We start from the raw sequence: 18879 nt of genomic DNA, 5'->3' as shown, positions 1-18879 counted from the left end.
ATCACCCGAAGGATGGATCTGAAAAGTGTCATCCACACCCGCTCATACCATTGTGCGGACTGCAACTCAGACCATTCACTAGTGCTAAGCAAGATCAAACTACTTCTCAAGAAGACCTATACTTCCACTCAACCTAGAACTAGGTGAATTAACATCAACCATGTAGGTGACCCAGAGAAGTCTGCACTCTTTGGCGAGCTCCTGGACAATTCGATCCCCTCGTTAAGTGATGAAGAGAAGCAATCTACAGTTCGGCAATCACCGCCTTTGGCCCTAAAAAACACAAAAATGTAGACTGGTTTGAGGGGAATCTAACACATATTGGAACCCTGCATCGAGAAAAAGCGATCTGCACACCTCGCTCACAAGACAAAGCCTAGTCCAAAATCTTTGGAGACCTTTAAAAGTGCTAATAAAGAGGCGAAACAAATGGCTAGACAATGTGCTAACAACTTTTGGAGGGATACCTGCGACAGAATCCAAGACAGTCGCTACTGGGTGGGTTTCATCTGTGACACCTCAGTCTACGACCAAGGGGCTAGAGTCGCCTAAGTAACCAGACATACTAACCTAAACTAAATGAAAGCACGAACGAAACTTTACTTGAAATTAAATAAGACAAAATGAAACTTTATTTACATACAAAAAAATAAAGCAATAATAAAATATAATATAGATCTATACCAGCAACTAACTAAAACCCTCTAAATCTACGCCACTACAAACACCAACAAACTAACCAAACCTACTATCTAACACAAACTGATCAAACCAACTATCTAACTAAATCACTACAAGTACTACACTAGACCTAGATCTACACTAACACTAAAACAAGAACACCTTAGTTAGTACCTTACTATTACCCAGACTTAAGCCACTAAGCCGACAAAGGCAACACTACAGAAACAAACTAACACTAGATCTAGATCTACAGCAGCAGCTTAAAGCAGCAAATATTAGATACAGCAGTAATATTCAGCAGCATGTATTTCAGCAGTAAAAATAGCAGGCCATCCCAGGTACAGAATAAATTTACACGACAGACCACAAAGATCTTCAGCTGTTACACAGACAGAGATACTGTACTGACCACTGGTCAAATGTACACTCAACTGTTTTATGACAGCATGTCCATCACTTTTTATACTATCCCACACTAACCTATATAAAAATATGCGGAAGTATAATTATAAAATCTGACACTAACCTATAAAAATAGCTCTAACCTATACAACAAAAATACAAAATGCCTTTACATCGTTTTTGATGATCTGACTAAAGCCTTTGACATGGTCAGCAGAAGTGGCCTTTTCAAACTACTGAGGAAAATAGGTTGCCCTCCCAAACTACTGAAGTTCATTGAGTGCTTTCATGAGGAAACTAAATGTCCTGTCAAATTCAATGGAGCCCAATCAGCACCTTTTGAGGTTTGCAGTGATGTCAAGCAGGGATGTGTGCTCGCACCTACTCTGTTTGGCATATTCTTCTCCTGTCTACTGCATTATGCGTACAACGACATCAACGAAGGTGTGTTTCTCCATACAAGATCCTCTGGAAAACTATTTTATGTACCAAGGCTGCGGGCAAAAACCAAGGTTAAGAATTTACTCATCAGGGAACTCCTGTATGCTGATTATGCAGCTATTGTGGCTGATTCTGATATTCAGCTACAGTCCCTGGTTGACAAACTATCTGCTGCTTGCCAGAAGTTCGGCTTAAACATCAGTCAAAGCAAGACTAAGATACTTGTCCAAAACACAAACACTGCACCCCAAGTAAGCATTAATGGCCAACCACTAGAAATTGTTGATAACTTTTGTTACCTTGGCTCCATCATATCCAACAACAATCTACTGGATAAAGACATTAACAACAGGATAGCGAAGGCAATGGCCACAATGTCACGGTTGCAGAAAAGAGTCTGTGACAACATATTGCTGACTAACAGTACTAAAGCCCTAGTCTACCGGACCTGTGTGTTGAGCACCTTGCTGTATGGAAGTGAAACATGGTCAACCTACTCAAGGCAGGAAAAAAAGCTGAATGTCTTCCACCTCCGATACCTAAGGCGGATCTTTAAAATAAGGTGGCAAGATAAGATAAACCAATGAGGAAGTGCTACGAAGAGCAGGGTGCCAGGACATCTGCTCTGTTATCAGCAGCAGACGTCTTGGCTGGCTTGGCCACGTTCGTAGAATGCCAGTAGGTCGACTTCCACAAGACATCCTGTATGGCGATCTAATAGAAGGCAGGAGAGCCGCTGGTCGCCCACTTTTACTTTATACGGGTGTATGCAAACGCGACATCAAGCTCTTCAAAATCGACACTAGCAGCTGGGAAGAGGTGGCACTGGATAGATCCACATGGAGAGAGAGAGCATAAAGGAAGAGTCACGGATTGCAGATGTCATACACAACAGAAGCAGAAAGAAGGGTGAAAATGAAACGGCGCCTGGAGATTAAATGTGCCTAACCTGCGACTCAGCTATGTATCAAGGATTGGCCTCTTTAGTCACACAAGAAGTTGCAAAGGGAAAAGATCGTCTCTAGAGACGTAAAATGCCACAGAGTCCTCTTTATAGGTCTGAGTCTTGATGAAATAGGACGAGACTATAGAAACAATAGATACCAATGCACCCTTAAGCTCTTCACTAGCAGAGTGGTTAACGTGTTTGCTTAAGAAGCCTGGGAAGGCTTTAACCCACGAGTTTGAATTCAGGTCGTTCCCCCCTTTTTTAAAAAAAAAAATGCTTTTTATTGTTAGTCTAGAACTATTACAACTTGAAGTACAGAACTGATTCAAACTTATTGATACAACTATGCTTAATGTAAGTTTTTTTTTTTTCTTCTCTGAAAAGTCCTTTTTCACGGGGCATAACCGGGGAAATAAAAAAAAAAGGTTTTCCACATATCTTATTTTTTAAAAAATATTTTAAAGGGCAATAGCTGCACATTTAGAGCCATTTACTGTAAAATGTATGTTCCTTTTCTATATCAAACAAAAATAAATTATTATCAGGTCAATTTTTGTTATCGATCCACGTTTTGTTTGCTACACCAAGAAACTTTAGAACAAATACCAAATAGAGCAGTTGAGATTTATAACAAACAAATGTTCACATTTGATTAGCGTAACACCATTGGTAAAATAACTAAACTTAAAGTAGCGATCATACATATGTGATCATGCAATGATTTGCAAATAGAAAAACAAAACCTAATGAAATACTCAGAAAGACTTTAAAAAATAGCAATAGTGCATAGTTTCAACTTGATCCGAGAATGGGAAGTGGGAGAAATAGCTTGTACAAAATTTGTACCAGACAGACAGACACTCCAGGCATGTGATACATTAATAGCGTATTGAGAAAGCTGTAAGCATGAAATTGCGCTAAGCGTGTAATTGGAGAGATTTATTATTGTAAGTCGATTACAAATTCAATGACATGACTAATCCAAACCAATTGATACAATGACATGACTAATCCAAACCAATTGATACAATGACATGACTAATCCAAACCAATTGATACAATGACATGACTAATCCAAACCAATTGATTCAATGACATGACTAATCCAAACCAATTGATACAATGACATGACTAATCCAAACCAATTGATACAATGACATGACTAATCCAAACCAATTGATTCAATGACATGACTAATCCAAACTAATTGATACAATGACATGACTAATCCAAACCAATTGATACAATGACATGACTAATCCAAACCAATTGATACAATGACATGACTAATCCAAACCAATTGATTCAATGACATGACTAATCCAAACCAATTGATACAATGACATGACTAATCCAAACCAATTGATACAATGACATGACTAATCCAAACCAATTGATACAATGACATGACTAATCCAAACCAATTGATACAATGACATGACTAATCCAAACCAATTGATACAATGACATGACTAATCCAAACCAATTGATTCAATGACATGACTAATCCAAACCAATTGATACAATGACATGACTAATCCAAACCAATTGATACAATGACATGACTAATCCAAACCAATTGATACAATGACATGACTAATCCAAACCAATTGATTCAATGACATGACTAATCCAAACCAATTGATACAATGACATGACTAATCCAAACCAATTGATTCAATGACATGACTAATCCAAACCAATTGATACAATGACATGACTAATCCAAACCAATTGATACAATGACATGACTAATCCAAACCAATTGATACAATGACATGACTAATCCAAACCAATTGATTCAATGACATGACTAATCCAAACCAATTGATACAATGACATGACTAATCCAAACCAATTGATACAATGACATGACTAACCCAAACCAATTGATTCAATGACATGACTAATCCAAACCAATTGATACAATGACATGACTAATCCAAACCAATTGATACAATGACATGACTAATCCAAACCAATTGATACAATGACATGACTAATCCAAACCAATTGATTCAATGACATGACTAATCCAAACCAATTGATTCAATGACATGACTAATCCAAACCAATTGATACAATGACATGACTAATCCAAACCAATTGATTCAATGACATGACTAATCCAAACCAATTGATACAATTACCCTTAACGTAAGCTTTTTTTTTTTCAAAGTTTTTCTTGTTGAAGCCTTCCTGGTCAGGTTGGTTGGTGTAGGGAGGTGTAGGCTAATTGTAATAAAGCATACATGATGTAGCCAATCCCTCTATCAGCGCCGCCGCGAGGGTTAAAATGACGCCCCTTCCCACTTTTTTTTCTAAAAAAAAAATAATTAAGACTGAACTGGACGCTTTATTAAAAGCGCTCTTTGATTTAAAACCGTTTTTTTTTTTTTTTGTAGACCATTCGTTCTGTTTTCCTTTCGTAATCGCGACGTTGTCGTATCCCTGATGCCCTCCTAGATGTTTTATTTCCTATTTTAACTTTGCATTTTTGTTTATTACGAAGTCATAAAGTCTTTCTCCAGTTGTATCAGTCATTGGGCGAAACCCCAGAAAATGTTCATGTATTTCTTCATGAGGTGTATAAGAAACAGAAGCAATAATAATAATAGTGTTGCTTATATTTTAAGTTTTGTCAAAAGTTCTATTGTGGAGATAAAATGGAAGATGCGGCAGGTTCCCGCTCAAGTCCGCATGTGGTTTAATTTCAGGACAGGAACTCGGCGCATTCACGTTTTCAGCTTCAGAAATTCTTTCTCCTGGCGTCTACAACGACTTTTTTCTTGTAGCAAGTATGTCAGGCCAATATTGGTGTGTTGTTTTTCAGAACGCACTATTCATATTAATAAAAAAAAAAGTCCAGGGCCATATTAAGTCTAATAATAAAGAGGTAGCGCTGGTCTATAGTATTATTTGAGGGACATTCTAGGTACATATAGCTCTCGGACGTCTGTAATGGGTGTGATCTTTTTTAAGGTCATCTTCGTGTTAGGCACATCTCTGTCGTGGACATTATTTTTCCACACAAAAGTCGTCACTATAATGAAGTGCAAGAGTTGGAAGTAGAACAAGAAAATCCGAAAGAATCGCACTAGCGGAGACGTTTTGAAATGTTTTTGACCCATATTGTTGCATACGCCTCTCGCAAAAAAGGTCTACATTTGACAAGGTCCTTTTAGAAGTTGAAACGACATCTCTTAATTAAGATATTTTAATTTAATTTCTTAAACATTGGTAATTACGTAATTTTAATAATATTCAGACATGGATTAATGACTACAATGAAAATATTTTTTTTTTCGCCGCCCCCCACCCGTTGTTGTTGGTCGGTAGTTGGTTTGTAGCTAGTACAACTGAACCAAGGTAGGCGTTCTAAATTGTTAATAAATACACTTTAAATAAGTTGAACAAACGTCTCTAGTGAACTTTAAAAGTGTTATTACAATATACACAGATTTAACTTATTTAATTCACAGCCTTTTAATATAAAAGTGAAAATGGTTTAAACATTGCCTTTGTAATTACTACATCTACTTACAGGGCGAGCTATTCGACTAAACAATAGTAGTTCTAAGTAGGCCTAATAAGTGATAGGCTATTAATATGGGAAAAAATACTTAAATATTTTATATGAATTCTAATTATTTCATTATCCTTTAAAAAATTAAAAAAAACAACAATATTCGTACATAAAAAGTTATTTTAGAAACTTTATTTAAAAAAAAAAAAAGAGCAGTGCCCGAGAAATTCCCAGTTGTTTTTTCATAGGCGCCTACTCATTTGTGGCCTTGAATTTTCGCGGGTTGTTGGTAGTATTTATTTTGAATGACTCTTACAGAAGAAGATCAGTCAACACTTGTATTTTGTTCATATAATAATCAACTCAACATCTGTCATTGAGAAATAGAGAAAAAGAAATTCCAGGATGGGGATCGAATCTTCCCGTTATTCACGCTTTGTCATCAGCGCTATCCAGATTATTAGGCCATCTTCCACTGAATTCGGCTAAGAAAAAAGGGTGAACTAAATTTTAAAGTTATAAAAAAAAATATGGATGAAATTAGATCAAGATTTATTCCAAAATGATCACTTCGTAAGATATCTCAACACATTTCTGTGGATTCTGTTCTTATAAACTTAATTTATATATATATATATATATAATTTATAATAACGCCTACACGAAAATGCCGAACACACCCCTGCCCCCATTCAACAGATGTAGTAAAGAACAAAAGATCACGCTTCGGAAAATCAAAAATAGAGAATGCAGCACTGACTTTGCACATCAATTAAATGACATTGATTCTCAACTGCACTTAGACGTAACTGCGTTAGTCATATCGTTGCTTAATAAAAGGGTACAAGAAGTATTCTTAAAATCTTGAAAGTGAGTATTTGAAAGAATAAGAATAAGAAAAAAAGATGCTGCGTCTATTGGGAATACGATTGAGACAACAATGAAATATATTCTGAATAGAAAATATTGTTTTCAAAAAAGATCGTGCGTAATGCGAATAGCCTTTTTTTCCCCCTTGATGCATAGGCCTACATTTTCATATTTAATTTGAAAAGCAAAAGAAAGCACTTTGAAAGACGATAAATAAACTTTGTAGCTAGGCCAGGCCATACTTCTGATAATGTAAAGAATTTTTTATACGGATAACCTACTGCTATCTTCTATTAATAAGGAAAATTTATTTAATTATATATCCTCGTCGCGTGTTTAATTTGTTTACATTCAAACTTGTGTAGCTATTATTTCCAACAAAAAATAATGCAATTCGAGTTTCTTTTTCTTTTTTTCTTTGTTCATGGCCCCACAATTTGGAAGAAAGCAATTAAAATCGTTTAATGCTTAATATTTAATATTTAGAAGTCACACACACACACACACACATATATATATATATATATATATATATATATATATATATATATATATATATATATATATATATATATATATATATATTTATATATATATATATATATATATATATTTATATATATATATATATATATATATCATGGGCGTAGCCAGTCCCCCCCCCCCCCCCGCGAAATTTTTTTTATGTCATTCTTTCGAAACACGTTTATTGTGCCCTAGAATAGGTTTTTCCTGGAGAAAGTAGTAAAAGTGTAGTTTCCCCGCCATTACTAGCAAGGGGGTCTGGGGGAGCGCCAGGAGCTCCCCCAGCGCGGGGCGAAACCCCGCCGCCAAGCACTATTTCTTGTATTGAAAGCCAACAAAATGCTTATTCTGACGTATCTGCAGTGCATTTTCCTGCTATTAAAAAGTTTATTTCAAAAACCTAATGTGCTTTTCTTACTGACCCTCCAGCGCCGTTCGGTGCATTTGCCGTCAAGCTGTTTCCATAAAAATCTGTCACTGGTAATGTCTGAAGCCTCTTTCCACCTGCCATGAGGACGTCCATGAATGTGTGGCGTAATGTTGTACTAGGATATCATTGCAACTCTTCTTATGCCTAATTCATTTTGTCGGAGAACATGTCCCGCAAACCTCATGCGACGCTCTTTCACAATCTTACTAAGGGGTCGACTCCCAGTTCGGCAAAGGATTTCCTTGTTTGAGACCGGATCTCTAAAAGTGACTCCTAAAATCTGTCTTAGCAATCTTTGTTGAGCCACATTTAGTGTTTTTCAATTTCGGCAGATGACTATTCACTGCACTTTATTAATGGAGCCCCGCCACTGGTAGAAATGTGTAACCTCTCTTGAATACGCTCTTGGAATTAAGTGACTGTAGTTTGCTTTAGATTTTATATCGAAAAGATAATTTTTATCGTCAAAATCATCTATTGAGGGGTTTTAAACTAAAAAATATCTGGAAATTTTTGTTTTTTTTAATTCAAAACCCCATTTAGCTACGAAAATAGAATTTAGTAACTGTAGTTTGCTTTAGAATAATATTGAAGATAGAGGTTTTCCACCTCAAAATGCTCTGTAGGGGGATCTTAAACTCAGAACCATCTGGAGGGATTTTAAACTTTAAAAAAAAAAGCCATCTGTAGGAGAGGGGTTTAAACTCAAAACCCCCAATTGGATTGACTACGCTCAAATAATTTTAGTACGTAATTTACTTTTTTATATTGAAGAGGTATTTTTTAGCATCAAACCCCTCTGAAGGGGGGTTTAAACTCAAAACCCCTTTTGGCAACGCTCATCGCATTTTGAGTGCGTAATTTGCTTTTTTTCTTACACTGAAGATATATTTTATAGCTTTAAACCCCGCTGGCGGGAGATTAAACTCAAAACCCCTTTTGCTACGCTCATAGATTTTAGAGTGAGTAATTTGCTTTTTTTATATAATGAAGAGGTATTTTTTTAGCTTCAATCTTCACTGGAGGGGAGTTTAAACTTAAAACCCCCTTGACTACGCTCATAACATTTTGAGTGCGTAATTTGCTTTTTTTTATATTGAAGAGGTATTTTTTAGCTTCAAACCCTACTGAAGGGAGGGGGGGGGTAAACTCAAAACCCCTTTGGCTACGATCATAGAATTTTGAGTGAGTAATTTTTTTTTTATATTGAAGAAGGGGTTTATCGTAAATTTTGGAGGGGTTTTAAAATCAAAATATTCCTTAACTGTGCTCTTGGAATTTGGGGATAGTCGTTTGCATTTTTTTTTGTTTTGTTTTATAGAAGAGGGGGATTTTACTGTAAAAAAAACCTTTTTAGGGGGTTTTAAACTCAAACCCCTTGGTAGGGGGGTTTTAAACTCGAACCCCCCAGTAGGGGTTTTTTAACTCAAAACCCCCTGGTAGGCCTTATAGTTGTGCTGGGGCAAGTGATGGTTTAGTATTAAAACTCACCTAAAAAAAAACAAAATCAAAGCTAAAAATCAGTCACTAAATTCCGATCCCCCCCTGCGGGGGGGGGATTTCATTTCGGGGGGGTTTGAACCCCAAGAACCCCCCCCCTGGTTACGCCCATGATATATATATATATATATATATATATATATATATATATATATATATATATATATATATATATATATATTATGATATATATATATATATATATATATATATATATATATATATATAGGCTATAGGTGCCTTTATAGATATATTTATCACCAAGTTAATTACTATCAGAATTGAAAAAAAAAATGGCGCATGGACTGTAATTTGCTTTAGATTTTATATTGAAAAGGGAAGTTTTATCGTTTAAAATAAAAAATCTCTGGAGTTGTTTTTTTTTTAAACTAACTCAAAGCACCCTTAGCTACGCTCACAGAATTTGGTGACTGTGGTTTGCTTTAGAATAATATTGAAGAGGGGGGTTTTAACCTCAAAACTCTCTATAGGGGGGTTTAAACTCAAAACCATCTGGAGGGGGTTTTAAACTTAAAGCCCTCTGGAGGGGGGCGGGTAAACTCGCTGCCCCCCCCCCCTTTGGCTACGCTCAAAGAATCTGGTGACTGCTGTATATTTTAGTCTTATATTGAAGAGGGGGTTTTATCATAAAAAAAAATTTTAAGGGGGTTTTAAACTCCAAATCCCCCTTGGCTACGCTCGTGGAATTTGGTGACTGTCGTTTGCATTATTATTAATTTTTTTTTATTATAAAAGATGGAGGTTAACATCAAACCCCTATGGAGGGGATTTTAAACTCAAAACCCCAATTTGGCTGCATCACCTAAAATAAAGAAAATTAAAGAACAAAATCAACCACAAAATCCCCCTCCCCCAGCGGGGGGCATTTCATTTGGGGGGTTGAACCCCAAGACTCCCCCTGGCTACGCCTATGCTACATATATATTTATTTATTTATTTTTCTACGTAAATATTGTAGACTCCATAAATCCAGGACCGGATTAAATAGGAATATGCATATTTTAGTTTTAAAAAGAGTAGGCCTATATTTTTGGCGACATGGCCTAAAGTGTGCCGATGTGCCAAAAACTCAAACTTTATTTATGATTTTGTGGAGGGTAAGGCCCTTGCTAGACGCACTGTCGTAAATCCTAGATGTATTTACTTATTCCGAGCATGCTACAAGTAGACACTTCTTAGATAAGAGTGGGCAAATAAATGCTATCTTATTAGATTTTTCCAAGGCTTTTGACAAATTTTACTACCACAATTAGCTTAAAAATTAAAATATTTTGACATTGATGGTCCATTGCATCAGTGGATTAAGGATTTTCTGACAGGGGAGAAAAAATTAAATAATAAATGGCTCTCAATCAACACCAACAACAGTAAACTCAGGTGTACATCAAGGAACAGTCTTAAGTCGCCTTATATTTTTAATTAACATAAATGATTTACCAAATTGCATTAGTTCAGGAACAAAATTCAGATTATTTGCAGACGATGCATTATATATAGAACAATAAAAACAACACAAGATACAGACATTTTACAAAGAGATATTATTGAATTACAGAAATGGGAATAAAATTGGAGCTCGTCTTTCCACCAAGAAAAATGTCAGTTGTTAAGAGTAACAAAAAACAACAACAACAACAACAAAAAAAACTAAAACAAATAAATTCCACTTATTTTATTCATGGTAAACCAGTAACACAGACTAAAAACGTAAAATACCTAGGTGTTATAATAAATGAAAAACAGTCATGGAATCCACATATTGATGAAACTACAAAAAAATCAAACAAAGCATTAGGATTTGTTAAAAGAAATTTCTATAAATCAAATAAGAACATAAAACTAAAATGTTATTTAACCTTGGTTAGGCCAATAATAGAATATGTAGGCCTAACCTCTGTTTGGGACCCCCTCAAATCAAGAAAAAAAAAAAACTTGAACAGACACAAAATTTAGCAATGAGATTTATAACAAATAAATATTCACATTTGACTACCTTTGAGTAACACCTTTAGTAAAATCACTAAATTTAGAAAGCCTTCGTGATAGAAGACTAAAAAGTAAAGTAGCAATTATACATAAAACACTGAACCATAGTCTTCAAATACAAAAACAAAATCTAAAAAAATACTCAGAAAGGCACAAACATAAAGGGACATTCCTCGTTCCATATTCCACAAATTTGTACAAATGCTCCTTCTTCCCTAGTGCTATTAGAGCATGAAATGGGTTGCATGAGCTAGCCAGGAAAACCAGTGACTTGGCAGAATTTTAGCCATTGGTTAACATGCATGACTAGATAGCCTACATCTAAGGAAGAACCCCTCTCCAAAATTTACGATAAACCCCTCTTCAATATAAAGAAGCAAATTACACACTCAAAATTGTATGAGCGTAGCCAAAGGGGTTTTGAGTTTAAACCCTTCTTCAGCTGGTTTTTGTGCTAAAAATACCTCTTCAATAAAAAAAAAAAAAAAGCAAATTACACACTCAAAATACTATGAGCATAGCCAAAGGGGTTTTTAGTTTAAATCCCCCGCCAGCGGAGTTTGGAGCTAAAAAATAAATCTTCAAAAATAAAAAAAAAACATTTCGCAATCAAAATTCTATGAGCGTAGCCGAGCCTATTTGGGTGTTTTGAGTTTAAATTTCCCTTCAGAGGGGTTTGATGTAAAAAAAAAATACCTCTTCAATATAAAAAAAAAAAGCAAATTACACACTAAAATACTTTGAGCGTAGCCAAGCCAATGGGAGTTTTGAGTTTCAACCCCTCTCCTCCAGATGGCTTTTTTTTTAAGTTTAAAACCCCTCAAGATAGTTTTGAATTTAAAATCCCCCTACAGAGCGTTTTAAGGTTGATAGCCTCTCTCTTCAATATTATTTCTAAATTAATCTAAAGCAAACTACAGTAACCAAATTCTATGACCATAGCTAAATGGGGTTTTGAATATATATTTTAGTTTAAAACCCCCCAACAGATGATTTTGACGATAAAACTTCCCTTTTCGATATAACATCTAAAGCAAAATAGTCACCTAATTCCAAGATCGTAGTCAAGAGAAGTTGCACATGTCTACCAGTGGCGGGGTTCCATTAATAAAGTGCAGTGAATAGTCATTTGCCGAAATTGAAACGAACTAAATGTGGCTCAACAAAGATGGCTAAGACAGATTTTATGAGTCAGTTATAGAGATCGGGTCTAAATCATTGAAATCTTACGCCGAAGTGGGAGTCGACCCCTTAGTAAGGTTGTGACAGAGCGTCAAATTAGGCTTGTGGGACATGTTCTCCGACAAAATGAATTACGCATAATAAGAGTTGCGATGACATCATAGTAGGCCTACAACTTGGCGCCACACTTTCATGGAGGTCCTCAGAGCAGGTGGGAAGAGGCTTCAGACAATGCTAGTGACAGATTTTTGTGAAAGACAGCTTGCCAGCAAATGCGCCGAACGGCGCGGGCGGGTCTAAGTCAGTAAGAATAGCACATTAAGTTTTTGAAATACAACTTTTTAATAGCAAAATAATGCACTGTTGGTACCTAAGAATATGCATTTAGTTGGCTTTCAATACCAGAAATAGTGCTTGGCGTCGGGTCTCCGCCCCGCGTTGGGGGAGCTCTCAGCGCTCCCCCAGACCACTTGCTGGCAAGGGCGAGGAGTCTACAATTTTTTCATTAAATCCAGGAATAACCTATTCAAGTGCACAATAAACGTCTTCCAAAAGAATGAAGGGCCAGAATGTAATAGAGATTAATTGTGTACACACACACATCAATCCATACAAACATATATATATATATATATTCGGGGGGGGGGGAAGAGAAAAATCCCCCCACCCCCGAAAAAAAATCCTGGCTATAATACGCCCATGTCCAGGTATATCCTTTAAGAAGGTCCCTTGTGGATTCCCCGGGGTGTAGCCTCGCCTGCCCTCCCTTTAATCCGGCCCTGCTTAAATCAATACACAATTACAATAAAGTCTGTTAAACAGAGGCCTTGATATTACAAAGCTGTAGACACTAGACCTATATTATTAAATTAAGATTATTATTGATATAATGTAGATCAAGGTCTAGAATAGTTTGAAATAGCCTATAAATGTAGGCTATAATATTATATTGACGTATCATTTAAAAAAAACAAAAAACTTCCAGCCTTTTAACAAGGAAACTTCAAACTTCCTACATTCAATATGGCTTTTAAAACGAATTTACATTTCTCAGAAGATCTAAATTGAAATACAGCAAAAGCTTTCCTGTCTAAACAATAAATGAATTAATTAAAGAGGCCAAGCTTGCTCGGAGTACGGTAATGGTAGAAGTAGGGAAGGGTTTCTTTGGATCTCGCATTTACTAGGCCTGCGAGATATTCCGAGAGTGATGTTATGAAGTCATTTAACATTCAATATGGCGGCCCAAACGTCCACCGCCAAGTTTAGCGATATTTACGAATTAAAGGAGGAGTTAGGAAAGTAAGTAGGCCAGTCATTGTTTTATTTATATTAGCTTTGACGTAGGGCAACTATTTCTTTTTACAATTTAAGAATGTCATACTGACATGCTCATTTTAACACTCACTGAATCGCCCCTTGATCCATCGCTCGGTAAACTAAAACTACATAAAAGTTGAACACTACAGCAGTCAGTACGGTTGATAACGAGTCGTCTGCTGTGTGTCGGCATCAGCACACTCACACTGTAAATCACTGTAACTTTAGTTCGCTGCATATACTATAGATCTAGATCTACTAATTTAGATTAGATTCTATATTGATCTAGATCTAAAAGTCTAGATCTATTCTATGAATCTAGATTATTCTAGATCTAGATTATTTTAGTTTAGTTGATTCTAGAGTCATATGTCTAGATTCTATATTAATAGTATAGATCTATATAATATATAAAAAAATAATATAGATTAGATCTAGAAGAGTAGTTTATTTAATCCGGATATTACATGAATTCGGACATTACATGAATTTGGACACTCAGCTATTTTTGTGTTCATTACATCTTTATTTTGAAATTTAATATATGAAACTAGCACACTGTAATTGTGCTTGTCCATTTTCCAATGATTCTAACCCAGTTTCCTTCCATTTAGCTATCTTTTTATGTAAGAAAAAAGAATTTCAAATTTGTAAGTCAGGTTGTTGTTTCCTATGACGCCTATGTTACCAGGATGACTTTACCTCTTCATAGGGTTAAGACTATATTTTTTGATTGGCTAAGTCTATGCTAATGAGCCGGCAATATTTATTATAATGTTTTTGGAGCTGATTTATTTGATTCATTAGCCAAGTTGTTTGACTCCATACAAAAGAAAATTAATAGGGTGTTTGTATTAAATTACGATTTTCTTTATCAAAATTTATTTCAGTCAGCCAGTTTTGGACATCAGATCTTATATTATATATATATTTTTTTTATAGAGAATAAATGGGCAAATGTTTGGAGTGATCTTGATACATTGAATGAAGTTAAATGCCTAGATCTAGACTTACTAGATAGATCTAGATTTATATATAATGAGAATATAGAGGATTCAGCTATTTAGGCAAGAATGGCTATCCTAACCTGTACTATACTACAAAAGATCATCTGTATTATAAATTTATTAAATTAATAAACAAAAAACACAAACATTCAATATACATCTAATCATGCAAACATAAAATGTCTAAAAGTCTGTGTAGAAGTCACTATCCCAGTGACCTAATTTTGGTAGAAAAAGTGTGTTCATATTTTTATTTTTTGTGTGTATTTATGCATAATTTGAAAACATCTTAATGATTTCATGTGAGGGGCTATGCCTGGGGATCTTAAAATTTAGTTAATGTTAATATAGTATTAAAATTTGAGTTTATTGATGCCTAAATATAGAGACTGTCTGAAATAAATTATGGTGTCCGGAATCAAATAATGTGGGTCGAATTTGTTTGAATTAAATGAAAACACATGGCCTCTTTGACCTTAAATATAATAACAACTATAGTTAGGGGTACAAATATAAGTAAGCATCCTTATTCTCCTTAAACTAAAGAAGATTTTGATACTTCATTTTCTTTTCTATGCCGAACCATTGTCAAATAATGCGCTGTCAAAGTAAAACTTTGAAATTTTGGCCCATAGGTGTCCGAATAGCATAAACTACTCTAGTTTTAAGAAGATCTCTCTCTCTCCCTCTCTCTCTATATATATATATATATAGGAGGAAGGGGGCGTGTAAGGTTTATAATTCTGGAAATGTTGCCACATCATACTTAATTTTTAAATTAAACCATATAAATTAATACATATTGTTGATATGGTTTACAAGGCTTTCAATACTGTAGTCGGGGAAAAAATGTTTTTGCTGAGGTAGACACTTTGGCATATATACCTACCCACCCCTATTTGACATAGTATTTTATAATTAGTCTATGTGTAGTAAAACATTTCAACATTCATTTTTATAGGCCAATTGATGACAAGTTTATAGGTTTCATTTTTTCCCTAGATTTAACCAATATGGAACTATAAAAATTTGAATGCTAAAAATTGTGCAATATGTGTTCAATGAGGCGGCTTTACTCTATCTAGATCTAGATTTGAGTATAGAGTGATCTAGATAGATCTATAGTTAGATAATGTTGAATTTAAGGGAATACCATTCATTTTCATTTGTCCCAACTTATGAAGAACAATTGGCTCTAAAATTCAGAGAAAACTGACCACATGAAAATATCTCTTTGTTTCGCTATTCTTCTATAGATGATCATTCATGTACTTAAAATATCTCAAGATACTTGCAACATATGTGCATACAGTTTAACAACTCTCTAATCCTGTATGCATGTGAAATTTATAATGCACCTGCCATTTTCTATTTAGATCTTGTTATAGAAATCTATATCTATAGGCTAATTCTTTATATATCCTGTTGTTCATTTTGTTTATCATATTTAAATTTAATTTGTGGTTACTTTTGTCATATTCTACTTTGATGTATGTAACTAGTCATTATATATATAGGCCCCTAGCCTATATATATATAATATAATATAATATCTAGCCAAAAACAGAGTAACAAAGAGATCTTTCCCATGTCTAATGAAAATGCATTTTAAGAATGCTTTGGCACCCTGCCCCCTACTCTTCTTGGCCCAGCTCCTTTCTTTCTCCTTATCCACTTCCACATGCCCTCAATAGTGTTGGGAAAAAAAAAAAGAAATGCAAAAGCAACAAAACAAAACAAATATGGTCATAAATCCTTGCTTCTTTGAGAGTACCTTATTTATATAGGCATGACTTGTAAGCCTACTTCGATCTTACTTTTTGTTTCTTTGTTAGTTTGATTTCTTTTGAAAGGCTTTAATATATACAATGAATAACAAAATTTAACTATCAGTGATAGAGCTCTTTAAAATAGCTTTTTTAGACCTAAAATTCAACATCGTCAACATCATTCTATGAGCCATTTATACAAATTACATTTATGTTTAGTATATGATTGCTTGTAAGTAACCCACTTTATGCTTGGATGGTGAGTCTAATGCAGTGGATAGAACCTTAGCTTAGCATTCTTCATCCCCATTTTGACACTTTCAAAGTTAGTGAAAATAGTTTTACCAGCCAAACTTATTTATAAATGATTTTTTTTTCTTTTTATGTCAGGAACTTGAGTTATAATCTTGTTTAAATAAGAAATCAACTTCCTATATGTATATATATATATATCACCTGCCAGGATATTTTTTTTTTTATTTACTGTCAGTGAACATATAGTACTAGATCTATAACTATCATTCCATTTCTTTATTAATTAATTATTTTGTTTGAATTTCTTTCTAAAACTTATTATTCAGGTACAACTTATCTAGACTAATTTTTTTTTATGTAGCTCTAAACATTTATAGGTGCAAAAATATCACATTCATTGAATTTTGTTTTATTTCACTAGGGGAGCTTTCTCAATTGTGAAGAGATGTGTGCAAAAAGCCACTGGATTAGAATTTGCTGCAAAAATAATTAATACCAAGAAATTGTCTGCCAGAGGTAAAAATTGATTTTATTATTGTTAAAAGATAGTAGTGCTACTTTTTCATTATTTAATCTAGATACCTAAAGATACAGGGAAGTAAATGTGTTAAGCTTGGTTTAAAGGCATTTAAATAAAGATTTTTTTTTCTTACCATGATTTTTTTTCTACATTTATTTATATCCTTGACATTCAGCTCTTCAGACTAGATTTATCACATGAAAAATCCTTTAAAAAAACTTTTTAAAGTCAAGAAAGTGTTATAAATTCCAATTAATCTAAATACATGAAGTATAATGTACTATATGTTTATTTATTGTTAACTCTTGAAATAGCTTGCATCATCATTAGATTAGCTTTTTTGCAAATGGTGGAGGTAACGCTAATTAAATTGAATTTAATTTATTAAATTTAATATTCTATTAGTAATAACCCTTGCAATAAGTGCCTGCTCATTCAAAAAATAAAGGCGTAAAAGTTTATAATAGAATAAATTAAAGTTTTATAGAAATAATTATTTTTGTCTGTTGAAAAATGCCCCCTAAATAAATGTGTAGTAAGTTGTAGTAATGATACAGTCAAACCTTGTTGTCTCTAACTTAATAAGCATTTTAAAATATCCAAAGCATTATCTAGCAGTAGCTTGTCAACCCAACTTTCAGTTCTTAGCAGAATTCTGAAACCACTTTGAAATAAATACAAGTGCTTGATTAAAATATAATATATATATATATATATATATATATATATATTCAAATAGCAAGTTTTGACTGCTGTTTGTGTCCTGCTGTTAGCTAGTGTTTGTTGTTACTGGTTTCATTTGTGCTACAGAGTTGTGTAGATGCCTCTGTTTGTTTATTCCCTCCCTACCATTTTCTGCCATTGAATACAAATGGGATGTATCAATGTAGTTGTTTACAAATGGGATGTATCAATGTAGTTGTTTAGCCTTTAGCTGTGTAGTAATAACTTAGTTGTGAAATTTATTTATTTATTTTGTGTCTTTCCCCTCCCTACATTTTTTTTTAACCTGCGCATTATGTGTCTCTGTAATCTGTTACTATAATGTTGTTTGCATATTTAGAAATGATATTATAAATGATTTGAATGTTTTTGTTTTTTCAGATGTACACAAAACATATTTATTTTACAGATCGCTCAGTATTTTAACATATTCATCTGTCACTGTTAACCTACTTGTTAACTATTAAGTTTATTCTCATTATGATCATAACTTTAATTTTAAATGCTTTTTTTTTTATCACTATGAAATTAGCTTCAGACAATGATGGTAATACATCTTTTTTTTTGTTTCGTTTTTTTTTAATCATTGACTTTTTATGTAATCTATTTACTTTGGCTGCTATTAAAACAATTTTTTTTACCTACATAATTTGGTTGAGCTTGTTTAAATTGTTTAAATTTAACACACCTTACCATCATTGTGCATATTTGTTTCCCTAATATTTTGATTAACTTTTATATTTATGTAGCATCATTAATCACCTGCAAG

At 34.0% G+C, this 18879-nt stretch overlaps 1 protein-coding gene across 15 annotated transcripts in view; it reads left to right on the top strand.

Annotated features, from left to right (window-relative positions):
- Positions 1–13695: 13695 nt before the first annotated feature.
- Positions 13696–18879, top strand: part of LOC106077998 (calcium/calmodulin-dependent protein kinase type II delta chain-like) — a 105000-nt gene continuing 99816 nt past the window's right edge. For 10 of the 15 annotated variants that reach the window (XM_056020021.1, XM_056020019.1, XM_056020016.1 and 7 more), the window contains exons 1-3: positions 13696–13818; positions 17289–17383; positions 18643–18657. In XM_056020021.1, the coding sequence (XP_055875996.1) occupies positions 13754–13818; positions 17289–17383; positions 18643–18657 (175 nt within the window). In that variant the 5' untranslated portion in view covers positions 13696–13753. The remainder of the gene's footprint in view (positions 13819–17288; positions 17384–18642; positions 18658–18879) is intronic. The other 5 variants (XM_056020022.1, XM_056020018.1, XM_056020010.1 and 2 more) reach the window with 1 other exon arrangement.

This window comes from Biomphalaria glabrata, chromosome 2, assembly GCF_947242115.1.
Source record: "Biomphalaria glabrata chromosome 2, xgBioGlab47.1, whole genome shotgun sequence".
Lineage (NCBI taxonomy): Eukaryota > Metazoa > Mollusca > Gastropoda > Planorbidae > Biomphalaria > Biomphalaria glabrata.
Note: the sequence above shows the minus strand (reverse complement) of the source record. Positions and strands in the feature narration are given on the sequence as shown.